Consider the following 14,816-nt stretch of genomic DNA (forward strand, 5'->3'; position numbering starts at 1 on the left):
TGAATGGGTTTTTAGGAATAACTCTGAATCAAGGCCATGTATTGATTTCTTCAGGGGCCTTTGCTGGTTTTTCTATTCCCCGTAGATAGCTGTTGTGTGCCTGGGTTTATTAAAAGAAATGAAATGACCCCCTTTTCTGCTTCCATTATTTCCCTGCCCTAACCAAATGGGGGCTCTAGGTATGTTGAACTGGTACAAAAAACCACACACAACAATCTTTTATTTTCTGTTTTAAGATGTGGAGCACTCTGAGACCCTTGGGTTCATTTACCAAATTAAATAAAAGCAGTTTTTGTTGAGCTATTTAGCCCAGAATCACAACCACATAGGGATGGTGTTCAATGAACACAGCAAATTAGCATGGATGTTCCTCTCCCTGGAAAAGCCCCAGTTTTCAGTAAGAGGAGTTTTGATATGTTAGTTGGGATAATGAATAAATTTAATGTTATAAACTTGTCATCTGTGCACAGGGTTTGTAGTATCACTGAGCAAGGAACTTTCTGGACAATTAAAACCCCCCTCAAATATTTGTTTTAGGACCACTGTTATGCTAGCCCTGATCCAATATCAGGATACCCTTGGATCTACAGGTATAGGGTGGTATACAAATTAAATTATTATTATTATTATTATTATTATTATTATTATTATTATTATTACATATTATTATCATGCCTGGTTTCCCACATGCTGCAGGGAATAGCAATTATATTATCTTAAATCGGGAGGCATATGTTCTGAGCAGTACATTACTGGAAAAGTTTTGGATGGCTAAACTGTGAAAAAAATTGTTTTTGAAATAACATGGTATAGGGACATAGGAAGTGGTCGTATACCAAAGCCAACCATTGGCCCTTGTAGCTCAGCGGTGGCTTCAACGGACAGCTCTGACTTTCCCATTTCACATAGATCCTTCCCAGACATGTCCAGAGATCTGGACTGAACCTGGAACCTTTTGAATGCTAAACATGTGCCATGCCACTGAGCCACAGGTCTCCTCATTATTGTGGAGAGAGGAGGAGAGACTTTTAAGTGGTTGCATTTCTTGAATATTTAAAGGGTTTCTTGATTCCTCATGTATAAGGGGAGGCATAGCTTATAAAGAGGGTTTTCCAGTCTTAAAAAAAAATCAAAATCAAATATAAGCTTCTGGCAAGGGAAAGAGTTGTGTCATTTATCACAACCCTTTAGGTGTCCAAAGCAGATGCACAAACACATTCCACAAAGTAGTATTGACTGCTAGAAATAACATTTTGTAATAAAGAAAATGCTGCTACTTGAAAATGTGAGGCCATTGCAACCAACACACTTTCCTACGGAATGGTGACTGTACGCAATTATTCTGAAGTAAATTAGTAATCAGGAATGGCTCTGGTTGCACAGAAGGTGAATCCAAAGGATGCCAAGAATCGTTCCATACACACTGGCTTTTTTTCAGGGGAGGTGTGAGGCACTTTCCATAAACATGTCAGTGTTTGGGGCAGCTCCATGCTTCCCATCCCCTTTATGTACCTGAAGCTCAGCATTGTTTTGAATAGGAAATTCTTGCAAGGAGCTCCTTGTATGCAGCAGAGCACCCACAGAACATTGGATCAAGCTGAATATTTCTATTTAAAATATAAAAGATGTTTTGTTAACTTGCAAGGTCACTTTGAGAGAAGTGATTCTAAGACATAATTAGACCAGGACTTTGTCAAACCAGATGCAAAAGGGAAGATTACAAACCGTCACATCCATACCTTACCTGAGACACAAGAAATCCAACCAGAGTTGCTGGAACAAAGGAATCTCATGTTCCTTGAATTCGCCATGTGGCTTTTACAGGGACATCAAAGGGCAGCATGTGAGTAAAGCATTGTACTACCCTAGAACTCATTCTCAGAAGTCATTCTGCTTGGCATTATCGCACACAGTAAACTGTCCTTCTGGTGTAAATGAAAATATAGGGCATTGCATGCACTTTTAAAACCTATGCATTGTTCATATATAATTTTAATGGAGAACATTTGTTGTATAAATTTATTATTTTTAGAAGGCTTTTTATTTTTCTAAAAATTAAATGATTTTAATTTACAATTTATAATGGTTAGAAATAGGTATAATAATAGGAATAATAATCTCATAAAACTAATAATAAATCAATAATACCTTAACAGATGGTATTCAAAATTCAAATATTAATGTATAAATATATGAATAATATAGATGACATAGATATTTTTCAGGAACATGTGCAAATACATCTGAATTGGCTTATAATTTGATTCAGTTGCTTGGTTCTCTTCCTATCACTGTTAATATGACCTCTATTTATGTCCTTTCTTCTGTTACAGTTTTTGCACACTATTGCCTATCAAATGTTTCCCATACCACTTTCTTATTTCAATTTGGTTTTGCACTTATGACTCACCATAGTCAGCAAGGTTGTTTATGCAAGGCATAAATTAGAGGGGTTTTCTCCTCTTGTCTGCTGATTATTTGTCTTTTTCTGTCCACACTGTGTGGGATCATGCTCAAACCTCCCCAAACACAGCACAATGGGAACGTAATTGAACATGTAGTAAGGTCATAGGCAGCATTCTCTTGGGAGGAAAGTGGACAATGTCATGTGTCAGTTCTTGCCACAAAGCCTTTCATGTAATGTTTGTGTTGTGGCATGCTTATGAATCACATCTCCAAATTTCTTCCGAAGAAAGGCAGTAGAATCCCAAGCTTAGTTGTAGTGTCTTGTACAACAGCAACATTCTCTTCAAATGCAATTGATTTACTCTCTCCAAACAGAAAACTGGCACTATGTGGATTTACATAGTTTTATGTTAGTAACAACCCTGGGGCAGGGGTAGGTTTGTCTGAAAGGCTTGGATGTATCCAAGGCCACCCAGTGTGTCTCTTGGCTAAGCAGAGCCCTGATCTGAGTTTACCAGAATTCTGTGCTTTGACTATCAGCCAGTTGGATTGTGGAGCACAATGAGTTAAGAAAAGAGGTTTCATGTATGCCTGTGATGTCATGAATCTTTGTGCAGGAAGTTGTAGACTTCATCGCTATGGTGGTTTTGGGACTACAGAGGCCTGACAGTGGGCTTGTAACTGGCACCGCTAATGTCGAAGCACCATTTGCAGGAACCAGCGTCTCCATATGAGGGCTGTGTATGAAAACACCATGGTTTGTGAAGTTCTGATTGTCTGAAAAGGAACTGGCAAGATCATGAAGAAGAGCTTCCTCCTTCTTGTCTTTTTGTGTTGATATATGCTTAGCTACTTCCTTCAGATCGAGTGTTTGTGCTACTTAAGGATCAGTTGACACTGGGTGCTGGGAGAATTGGTGGCTCCTCACCTTTCTCTGAGACCGTGTCTGACATCTCTACCTTTCACTTTCTCCCTGCTGACTGTGCAAACGAAGGCGAACGTTGCAGTTTGACACACACCATTTCTGAACTCTAGTGCCACATCAGCAGTTTATCCTTCTGAAATTAGTTAACGGGAATTTCAGTTTCTTGACGTGAAAATTTAGGGGCTATGTTTCAGTAATGCCATTACATGTCAAGTGTTGGGACATTACACTTTTCACTGACATTTAGAATCGTTTATTTTATAGATTTTGTTGTTGTCATTGTTTGTTTAAATACAGGCCTGGAAGTGGTAAAAATGGAGCAGAGCGTTCTCATCCCCGGCAGCTGTGTCAAGAAGATTCTGATGCTGTGTGGAACGAGTTGGCGTATTTCAAAAAGGAACACAAAAAGCTATTGATTGAAAAGTGAGTTTCTTTCTTTCTTTTTAAAATACATATACATTGAGAAACATGCTCCTAGTTTGCTAAATCTTCTTCTCGTTGGGGTTTGAAGGCTACACGAAGGAATTCCTTTCAAATACCAAAATTAAATCATCTTCGTCTCCTAGAAAGAGGAAAGCACCATCCTCCTCCCACCCCTCCTTTTAAATCAGTGACAACAAGTTTGCTAGCACTAACAGAAACTGTATTACATGATCTAGGGATTGTGTTAATTAATGTGGCTCTCATCTGTTGGAGGTGTCGCTCTTCATTAGCCTGTATTTTACACACTGCCGTGCTTCATTTTTGGAATGAGGTGGTGAGGGGATAACCTAGCCAGCCATCCTTGTTTGATCTCCTTGATACATACGCAATGCAGAATGCCTCAGCTCTCTTGGTTCCCTGCCCTGTCCTGCTAATCCCAGCTGAGCTCATTATGGTGTAGCCTTGCTGCTACTCTTGGAGCCAGAGCTGTCCAAGCTAATTACTGGTAGCAGCAGAGCTGCCTGTTAAGGGTCTGGAGTGGATCTGCTAACATGGTCCTTCGTAGTGACCTGCGAAAGGCATGAGGGAGTTGCTCTCTTTCTTGCCATGCACAGCCTGTCCTTTGGGTTTAGTACTGATCCCTTCACACAGCTCTTTTAGCTGTGGTAAGTGTAAAACTTGGAGAAGGAATTCTTACTTTAGAAAACATGCAGTTTGCCTCTTTGATCTTATAATTCATAGACTATTACACTCACCCTGGTAAAGTAAGAGCATTTCCCTTTCATACTAGAAAAAAGGGAGTTGGTAGGGATTGCATAATTATTCTTTTAATTATGTTTTAAAATGTCTTTTGTCAAGTTGATTTTGTTGTTTAGCATTGAGTGTGTTTAAAACTCTGAACGTTTCCCCCCCTGTTCTTTTGAGACTTCAGCAAATTTGTCAGAAGTGTGCCTGCATTGATAGAACATCTAGAATATTATCTTGGCAGTAAAATGCTGAAGGGCTTACCTTTAAAAGTTCACTGTTGGAACTACAAAAATACTGCTGTATCCATAGCACAAGCTATTTTTGGTTCTGTCTGTGTTGGCCACTTAACAATATATATATGACACTATGATCGCTTGGATAATGATTTTCTGACACATTTACTGGCATCATAGGTTTTTGTATCATCACATAAAGATAGTAGCATATGGGATTCTACCATAGAATTTCTGAAAGCTGGAGATCTTCTTTACAATTTTTTTACTGCATCTTACAATGTTTTAGAATTCTGATTCTACGCCATTGTTCCAAGCACTAGATCCTACACTGGCCAGTTGCATTTCAGCATTATTCTGACATCTTAGGAAAACGCTATGGGAAGAAACATAGGCAGTGCTTTTTCCAGAAAGATTGTCATGTTAGTTGGTTGCAGCAAATATAACAGGGGTTTGTATCTAACAATCAAACAATTGCCTGCTCCGAACAACTTCCATGAGTGCAACCAAACTTCCCCATCCTCTCCTCCTCTCCCTTAAAGTTGAACACATTTATTATGTCAAATGCTTTCACAGACGTCAGTTGACTTCATCAGATTCAGGGTTATCCTGTCTTATGAGGTTTGCATGGTTGGGAGAAGGAGAAACATAAACACTGAGATCACAAAAGAAACGAAGTGAAATAAAATGCAAAAAAGTACAGATGGTGCTAATTGCATTATCAACAGTGGCCATTTGCAAAAAAAATAATACAAAAAAATATTGATGACTCTGTTTTGGGAGGCCAATTAACATAGTGTAGTGTTGTAAAAGCCTGTTCCAGTTCAATCCACATTTGAGCTTCCTTGTAACATTGGTCTTCAAGGAAAAAGCAATATTAAATGGACTGGGGTTTGTTAAGGATAGAATACTGGAAGAAATAAATAAAGCTTAAAAGACTTATACAAAGTTCTGATTATGAACTGTGCTGTGATAGATTTGCAAAAAAGGAGCTGCTCATTTTTCAAATGCTTTATCTCCAAAGTCATCAAATCTACCTCTGATTTGTAGCAAATGCTGTTCAGTGACAAGGAAGATCATAAATTGACTGGTCCTACTGGTCTTTTTCTTACGTTTCCTGTGAAGGCTTCTTGTGATAAAGCCATGTTCTTAGAACATCAGTATCACCAGCAGAAAAATTGGGTAAGATGTAAGACTGTACCAGTCTTCTCTGATGTACATATTACATCAGTAATGTTTTTAGTCAATGGCATCTGCTGATAGTTTGTATTTAAAAAGTTGCCTATCTCTGCTAGAGAGTCAGCTGAAGGGGGAGGGGGGAGAACACAATAAAGATAATTTTCTAAAATAAAGATATTGAGAGGTGACAGGCAAATGTTTTCCCCTTTGCTCTAATAACAGACACTTACTGGTCTATATTTGCAGTTAGTACAGATGCCCAATTCATTAATTGTAGCACTGTGTCCAATATGTCTCAGTACCAGGCATGGTTATCTAAGTATTCTATGACTAAATGGTCAACTAATGTTCCTTAAAGGCTCCCCTCCCCCACAGATTTTATATAGCTTGTCTTGTTAGTTCTTGTATGGAATGTAAAGAATTGATCAGGTACGCTGTTTGTGATAAAGCCCCCTATCGCATGTATCCTGTGATGATTCACATTCCAGGGAAAGAAACTACTATGCAGGACACACTCAGCAGACCTTTAACACAACACATGGCAAAATAGTAATTAATTAAGATAGAGCATTTGTACCCCAGTCTTCAGCTAAATCACCTCCCAAGGGGGCTTAAAGGTAAAGGTAAAGGTACCCCTGCCCGTACGGGCCAGTCTTGCCAGACTCTGGGGTTGTGCGCCCATCTCACTTAAGAGGCCAGGGGCCAGCGCTGTCCGGAGACACTTCCGGGTCACGTGGCCAGCGTGACATCGCTGCTCTGGCGAGCCAGAGCCGCACACGGAAACGCCGTTTACCTTCCCGCTGGTAAGCGGTCCCTATTTATCTACTTGCACCTGGAGGTGCTTTCGAACTGCTAGGTTGGCAGGCGCTGGGACCGAGCAGCAGGAGCGCACCCCGCCGCAGGGATTCGAACCGCCGACCTTTCGATCGGCAAGTCCTAGGTGCTGAGGCTTTAACCCACAGCGCCACCTGCGTCCCAAGGGGGCTTACACACAAGCAATTAAAACAAGGCAGTCTCTGCCTGCATGCTTACATTCTAAAAGGCATCACACACATACACAGACACACACAGACACGACAAGGAGGAAAGAGCAAAAAAAAGGTGCACTCAGGCACCAGTTCTTAAAGTTAAATAGCAGCTCTTAAAATGACCAAGTGGAATGGAAAACAGTTTAGGAGGCGCTGAGCTGATGGAAGGAGCTCTCCTTCTTTCATCTTATTGGTAGTGTTTGGCTGATGACCTGTTCAGATGCATGGACCTCTTTATTTGTTTCATACTGTTGTGAGCTGTTCTGGGAGCAAAGGTTTAGCAATGGGATATAAATATGATGATCATGTGCAGGAGGACAGGAGATGATTTTTAAAAAGGCATTCTAATGGGGAAGTGGTCAGGAGTTCCACTGTGTGCCTCTGAAACATTTATTCTACCGGGGGTAAAAAGATGAAATTGTCCATTTTAGCAAAAGCAATTATTGTAGCAGCCTTTCTCTCATTACTTCAAACTAAGGCTGCTTGTAGGTTAACTGTATAGCACAGAGTGCACTATCCGCTTTAGATGGCGTAGCGGTTGAAACAGATCCATCAACACAGGGGTACAGTAAACATCAACCTCATCTCAAGAGACAAGGATCCTCCTGTGGCTCTGGATTTAAAGAATCCGATTCCACCTTTTGCCTCCAGAGAAAATCTACTGGATGCTATTTTGTAGATGCAAAGATGGTGGCAAAGATGTTTCCTTCAGTTGCTGACACTTATGCCATAGATACATATTTTAAATAACACTACGGCAGTTAGCATAGCCACTAGCTCTTCTGAAAAAGAACTGTGAGCTGCAATAGAAGAAGAAGAAGAAGAATTGTCAATAGCTACTAGGAATTCGGTTACATTCGCAGTGTAGCCATGCACACACGATCATGGGTAAAGTATTTCATCTCCTTTTCTTCCCAGGTAGAAGGGATGGCAGTGTATTCATGTAATCTGCATCAAAAGCTTTGTCCTTGATCACTCATGGAAGAAAAGCCCTAAATTTGCTGATCCCACACTTATGACTGCTTCCACACTTCTTTGGGATTATGCTTCTACATGGAACTTGATGCTCTTATTGGGCTAATTGATTGTACCTTGCTTGGCATCCAAACCCACGTCTTTTCTTCCCTAATTTGAGACATAAGTGCATGTGAGCTAAAGTACATTTTATGCTGCATATCTTTACAGCCACTTTTTTTAAAAAAAGCACATCTATTCTAAGAACTATACTTTAGATGTTCTTCTCGAGAGTTTTGTATAAATCCTCATGTCTACAACAATTTTAAATGAACTGTACAGTGTACACCGTCTTCAGACCAATTGCACCACTATCGTCGGCATCTGTAGTCTCCACCCCTCCTTTATTAACAATTTTAGCAAAGCAAGCAAAAAGAACAGAGAAAGAGGTAGGCAATGTGGGGAAACCCATTAGCTCACATTAAAAAATACAATAAGTATTGATACAGCCATCTTAATTTAAACATATAAATTGATATGTGTCAAATAAATGTCCAGATAGGTATCCACATGAAGCTGACATTTATAAGAAATGTGTTCAAATGTGGCAAAGGCGGTGAGGTCCTCAGACCCTTGCATGGCGGGTATTTACCTTTCCATGCGCAACATATAACTCTCCTAGCAACTATAAAAGGGTTCATGAAATACCCTTTGGTTGTCCTTCTATTAATCCCCATACTGGAATAATGTAGTTTAAAAGTACATGAAAGATCAAGGATTTCACCAGGACAATATTAATATGGACAACAACTTCAGACCAAAATGAATATATCACTGGACATTCTCACATCATATGCCACAATGAGGCATTATTATTACTATTATTTAACAACATTTATGTACTACTTTATTTTTGTTTACAAGAAATATTAAAATTATCAACAAGAAGTGTTAAAAGCAAGTAATTTTAATTATCGTTTTTTAAAAAAATGTATCTGCAGACTACAGGTTTTTAGCCGGTGAATAAAGTCAAAGTTGTGATTGGCAAATGATCTTTTTGGCCAATGCACAAACGTTATGAATGACTAGAGCAGCCTTTTCTGCCTTTGTCTCATTGCTGCCCAGCTCAGACACTGTGCATTGGTTGATGGTGTGTCTATGTTTGCAGCATGAAACTTGAGTGATTTTATGGCTTTCAGCAGCAGCAGGTGTACCTGCCCCCTCTGTTGTACACATCTAGCATGAACACAGCTGCAGCAGAATTATAGTTTATGATGCCCTTAAAAGTGTTGATGGTGTGTTTTATTTATAATTTTTATTTATTTATTAGATTTATACCCGTCACCTTCCTATAAAGGACCCCAGAGCTACTGAACAGGGCAATTTATTTGTCTGATACATAGCCTGTTCTGAATCTGGTTTCTTCCAGTATCCTGTTGCTGTACTTACTTTTCTGGAAGTAAGGCTGCAGTCTCAATCCTATTTACCTTGGAGTAAACCCCATTGAGTTCAATATGGCTTACTTTGAGTAGACATGTTTAGCATTGTGATGTACATCGGTGGGACTTGCTTTGGACTAGCTGTAGGATTGTGTTCCTAAAATCTCTCATCCTATTTTTAAAAAGCAGTTAGGCAGGTCTGGGGCAGATGGGGAAAAAGGCTGCCGTGGGCACAGAAACCGTCACGGGCTAGGTCCCTGTGCCACAATTTATACACTACCTTTATTTATTATATATTTATTTCATAAAATTTATACACTGCTTGGTTGTAAAAAAAAAACCCCCAACAATTCAAAAGTGCTTCACAGAAGAAATGAAATGAACAGCTGCCTAAAACATCAAAAAATTAACAGCAGCGATAAACTAAAAACAGAATAAAACACACACCAACACTGCACATTTGAGTGTGAGGAAGGATGAGTTGAGACTTTTCATCGGAATGAGAAAAGGCCTGGGTGAACTAACTCTTGGTCTCTTGTCTCTAATTGGGTCATTTTTCTTGCAGCTATTCTTCCAAGAGCACATACCAGGGAAATAGCACAAGAATTTAACATTAAGTGGCCATATCAATGCCTTGTTTCCGTAATTAGAATTCTGTCAACATCCTTTCTGTGTTAGCTTGTTGTGGCCTTCCCTCCTCCTCCTCCTCTTACCTTCCAGGCATTTATAGAAGCCCATTTAGTTAAGCAGCGTTTTGAAGAAAGGCTGCTACAGATGAGACTGGAATTTTTATTTGGGGGGGGGGGGGAAATGTGATGTGGAAAGGGAGCGGCTATTTTATTGGATCTTCTGGCTGCTGATCAATATGAGAGATGTTTGGGAGCCAGAGAAGGAGAACCGCTGCTGCTCTGATTGATTTTGTAATTTTATTGTGCTTTTAGATTTGCCAAAGGTTCTCGAGGGCCTGGAAGGGATGTGTCTCCTATGAAAAAGTTTATGTACAAATGAGGCAATGATTATCTAAATAAGGTGTTTCACAGAGGTTAATAGAGATAGGCCTGTTACATTAAATTATTTTTAATAATGCTGACTGTTATTAAAAATTAAGGTGTTCTGAGCTTCAGTCACTTTCCCTCTATGCAGGTCCTTAAGTGGATTAATACCTACATGCTGCCCAATAACCTCCTTTCTCAAATTGAAATAATGAGGAGGAATGTAATACTCCTCGCATACAATTTGTGGTTGGGAGAACTTATTAATATGATTTATCACTGACTAACTCACTCAAAGGGAGTCAAGGTTGTGTTTTATGACAGAGAGAAGGCAGCGATAAAATGCAAACTCCCTTCTTCCCTTTTGTTTTTCTGTTAGGACTGAGCCCAGGCTTCATTCAGAAGCTACCTTTGCAACATGGGAGTTGCTCGCGTCGCATGGTCCCCTCCAACATTGCTCTGGTGATGCAACAGGCAGGCAGTTGGGATGGCAGAATTGCTTTCTATGCTGTCATCTTCCCAAGCCACACAGATATGTTTGAAGGGACTCCCAAGAGCCAATTAACCCTAGGAATGGCAGATTAAAATGCGCTTATTTATTTACTTACAGTATATATAGGCTACTCTTTGTTCAGCTTTTTAAATCCAAGAGCTGAGAACAAAGTACCAAATGTAAACGGGGTGTGTGTGTGGAGGGACAATATGTAAAAACCACAAAATCCTATAAACACTTTCAATAAACAGCAAATTAGTATTCTGTCATCATAAGGTAATGAGGAAAATTAAAAGATGCGGTTTAACCAAATAACCAGATAAAACACAACATTTTGTTGCCAGTTTTGGACAAATCATACTTTGCAGTGGTACCTTGGATCTCAAACGTAATCCATTCTGAGAGTCCATTCGATTCCCGAAACCGTTCAAAAACCAAGGCGCGGCTTCCGATTGGCTGCAGGAGCTTCCTACATTCAAGCGGAAGCTGTGTCGGATGTTCGGCTTCTGAAAAATGTTCGCAAACTGCAACGCTTACTCCGGGTTTACAGCGTTGTGGGAGCCGATTTGTTCAGCAACTAAGCCGTTCGGGAACCAAGGTTCCACTGTACATTTGAAACAAATGAGACTTGCAACAAAATGTTACTTTGTATGTCAAACACTAGCAGAAGTGCTCTTATTTAGGGTGCCAGCCGGCTATTCCCTCCCTGTGATACTAATCAGCTATAATAGGCTCAGGCGTGCCAATTCACTCTCACTCTTCAGTGTTTCACTTCTAGCTGACACTCGAGAAATCCTTTAAGGAATCGGAGCACAGAGTGTGGTGGGGCTGGAAGGAGGAGTGCACAAGCTCAGGGTTTACTCGTGTAATGCCCAACCATAGTTTACTGCTGCTGCGAACTGACCCAGTTCACAACTGTGAACATGCAAATGTTTCTCGGTCATTAATTGGGGAAAAATATATCCAGGAAAGACATTAAGAATTCATACAGATGCACACCCAGGCACCATTTGTTTCTATGATATACCTTATTTGGGCATTTCAACCATCTGAAACTTGATGTGCTTGCAGTGGCTGTTCACCTAACCCTGGTTGGAAGATCCAGAAAATGTTGAACAGCTGTCCTTGGCTAGCTGATAGTTATCAAACTGCAATCACTTTCAGATAGTCCAAATTGGCCAAGGAATTCAATAAATCATTCTCTGTAGCACGAACATGACTAAAATGTAAGTAATGCTTGTACTTCTCTCTCTTTTTTTTGCTTTACACTCTTTTGGCAGCCTTATCCCCCAAAGTATGTAATGGTTTTTTGCTTTCTCACACAGGCTAGATCAAACACCTGCTCCAAGATTTGCTCTCGCCTCCCAAAGCTGTCAGTTGACACACAAATATACAGACCTTTTGAAAGAGCATATCTTGCCCTTATTGCAAGCAGATGTACCTGAATCTTAACATTGAAGGAGCAAAGGGAAAACTTTTGTCATACTAGTATTTGACTGCTTAAGAAGTCAGATCTGGTTCAAGCTTATTTCAGATCTTGCAACTTTAAAGACTGGCAGGGTGGGGATATTGGCGAAGTAGAATAAGAGAACATTGAGCCATGTTGTTTTCTTCAGCCTTAATTTATGACATTTGTATTGACAGCAGAATTAAAGGGCAGGTTTTTTAGCAGTTTTACAGGGATTCGTTGAGGAAAAATTGGTGTTAGGTTTCCTTTTTCTTAATAACAAAAAACAGCTTTATTTCCCTAGTAACACTCCTATATTCACATAATAGCATTCTTCACAGCAAGTGAAAGAATATTTTTGGTTCATTGGGTCATGATGAAAATCACTTTAGTATGACGATTGTTCTGGTTTATGCAACTAAGTGGTAATCCTATGAGCCACTAGGCTGACACCATAGTATTTAAAGTAATGTGTTGTGGGGTCTTTGCTTTTCCATCAAGGGGCATAAAGAAATTATGTTGCGCCACAGCAAGTCACGTACCAACATGAATCATGCTATTTATTTGTGAAGAGGCAGCTATTGGCCATGCTCCTCAGTGCTTCCAGCCCCTCATGCTACCTGAAAAATAAATACATAAAAGCTGCCCATCAGCCTTTCATGTTTTTTCAGTTACTATCAGGTAGCACAAACAGATTATTGATAGGGCTGGGCAATCTATCACTATATCATCCAAAACCAGTTAGAGGTTATATCATGATATCAGTTTCATAATTTTGACCTGGCAATATATCACAAATCATGGTGTGAGTGATGCAAAAATCACTAAGTGGGAAAAAGCGTGAAGCCAACCAATGCCTCTACCAAGCTCCATCCTTATTTCAGACAATATGATATATCAGTATATCATGATGTTTAGCTGGTGATTTATCACGACGTTGAAAGCCAGATATTGCCCAGCCCTAGTTAATGAGTTCCTAGTGAACCAATTGTTATTGGCTGTGCTATGGTGGCTATGTTTTACAAAGGACTTATGTCGAAAGGGAGGAGGAACAGGGCCAGTTAGAAGCATTGAACAGGAACCTTCAGCTTTGTATGAGTAGACCAGCAGTGGCATAAATTCTGTCTAGAATTAACAGTAGTCACATTCATCTTTTTAAATGCAGTTTTTATTAAATATTTTTTCATGCTTTTAACCCGTGTTTGAGAAGCATTGAAAGAACAGGTAGCAGTTTACAGGATAAAGGATCAGTGTTAGTAACATCATTTGTACATGGGAAGCATTAATGGCTACCAAGCCCCTCCCCTCAAACAAAGTCTAACTGTACAAGATTCTGCAGCAGGTGATTATGGGTAGTCTCCAGACTTGATTACTGCAGTCTGTTTTATGTGGGGCTACCTTTGCTCTGCCCTGGAAGCTCCAGCTGATACAGAATGTTGTGCCTCAGTTGCAGACAGGTGCTGCAGGATCAGCATTGCCTGCCTGTATGCTGTCAGACCAGGATATGCAATAAGAGTGCAATAAATACAATCAATCAAAACAATATAAAACAAGGTAAAAGGTAAAGGGACCCCTGACCATTAGGTCCAGTTGTGGCTGACTCTGGGGTTGCGGCACTCATCCCGCTTTATCGGCTGAGGGAGCCGGCGTACAGCTTCCGGGTCATGTGGCCAGCATGTCTAAGCCGCTTCTGGCAAATGAGAGCAGCGCACAGAAACACCGTTTGCCTCCCCACCGGAGCGGTACCTATTTATCTACTTGCACTTTGACGTGCTTTCGAACTGCTAGGTTGGCAGGAGCAGGGACCGAGCAACGGGAGCTCACCCTGTCACAGGGATTTGAACTGCCGACCTTCTGATCGGCAAGTCCTAGGCTCTGTGGTTTAACCCACAGCGCCACCCATGTCCCTAATATAAAACAATTTATAATATAAAAAATGCAAAACCACAAAATACCCACTGGTCACACTGGGTATGTGCTCATGAGCTGCACTGATGCTCTCTTTGCAGACGCAGCTGCCCAGCATTCCACTTCTGATTTGGAAGGCAAATTAAGTTCCCGCCCCATCTGCTCCGCACTCTCGCCTGCGAGCAAGCCCATCGCAACCCATCGCCCACAAGGAGTCTCCTCACCCTCCTCACACCTCAAGCTAGTACCAGTGAATAAAGCCATGAACAATGTGGTAGCGTGGTATATTAATGAGCACCTCACCCCCTGTAGGTCACATAGATCCCTGAGATAATCAGAGGCCCAGCTTCTTCAGGTGCTAATGCCCCCAGAAATTAAATTTCTCTAAGTTTGCTAAGAAGAGAGCATTGAGCGCAGTAGCCCCTGCATTATGGAACACTCTCCCAGTGGAGATGAGGCAGACGCCAGCGTTGTATGGATTTCGACGTGCTGCGAAAGCATTTTTATATTTCAGCCAGCCTTTCCAGAATGTTAATTTTATCCAGTCACTTTTAATATTCTGCTGTTTTATTTTATGATGCGAGTTATTTTATATTTTATTTAAATCACTTAGAAATCTATGAATACGGGTGAATCATAAAT

General features: G+C 40.4%; 1 protein-coding gene across 3 annotated transcripts in view; it reads left to right on the forward strand.

The window, feature by feature from the left end:
* CNTLN (centlein) overlaps positions 1-14,816 on the forward strand; it is a 174,041-nt gene that overhangs the window by 76,473 nt on the left and 82,752 nt on the right. For all 3 annotated transcript variants that reach the window (XR_014559314.1, XM_083718417.1, XM_083718416.1), the window contains one exon: positions 3,629-3,754. Coding sequence is in view for 2 of the 3 variants with exons in the window: in XM_083718417.1 (XP_083574543.1) it covers positions 3,629-3,754 (126 nt within the window). In the remaining variant the exon portion in view is untranslated. The remainder of the gene's footprint in view (positions 1-3,628; positions 3,755-14,816) is intronic.

Source organism: Podarcis gaigeae (genome assembly GCF_964106915.1).
Source record: "Podarcis gaigeae genome assembly, chromosome: 17".
Lineage (NCBI taxonomy): Eukaryota > Metazoa > Chordata > Lepidosauria > Squamata > Lacertidae > Podarcis > Podarcis gaigeae.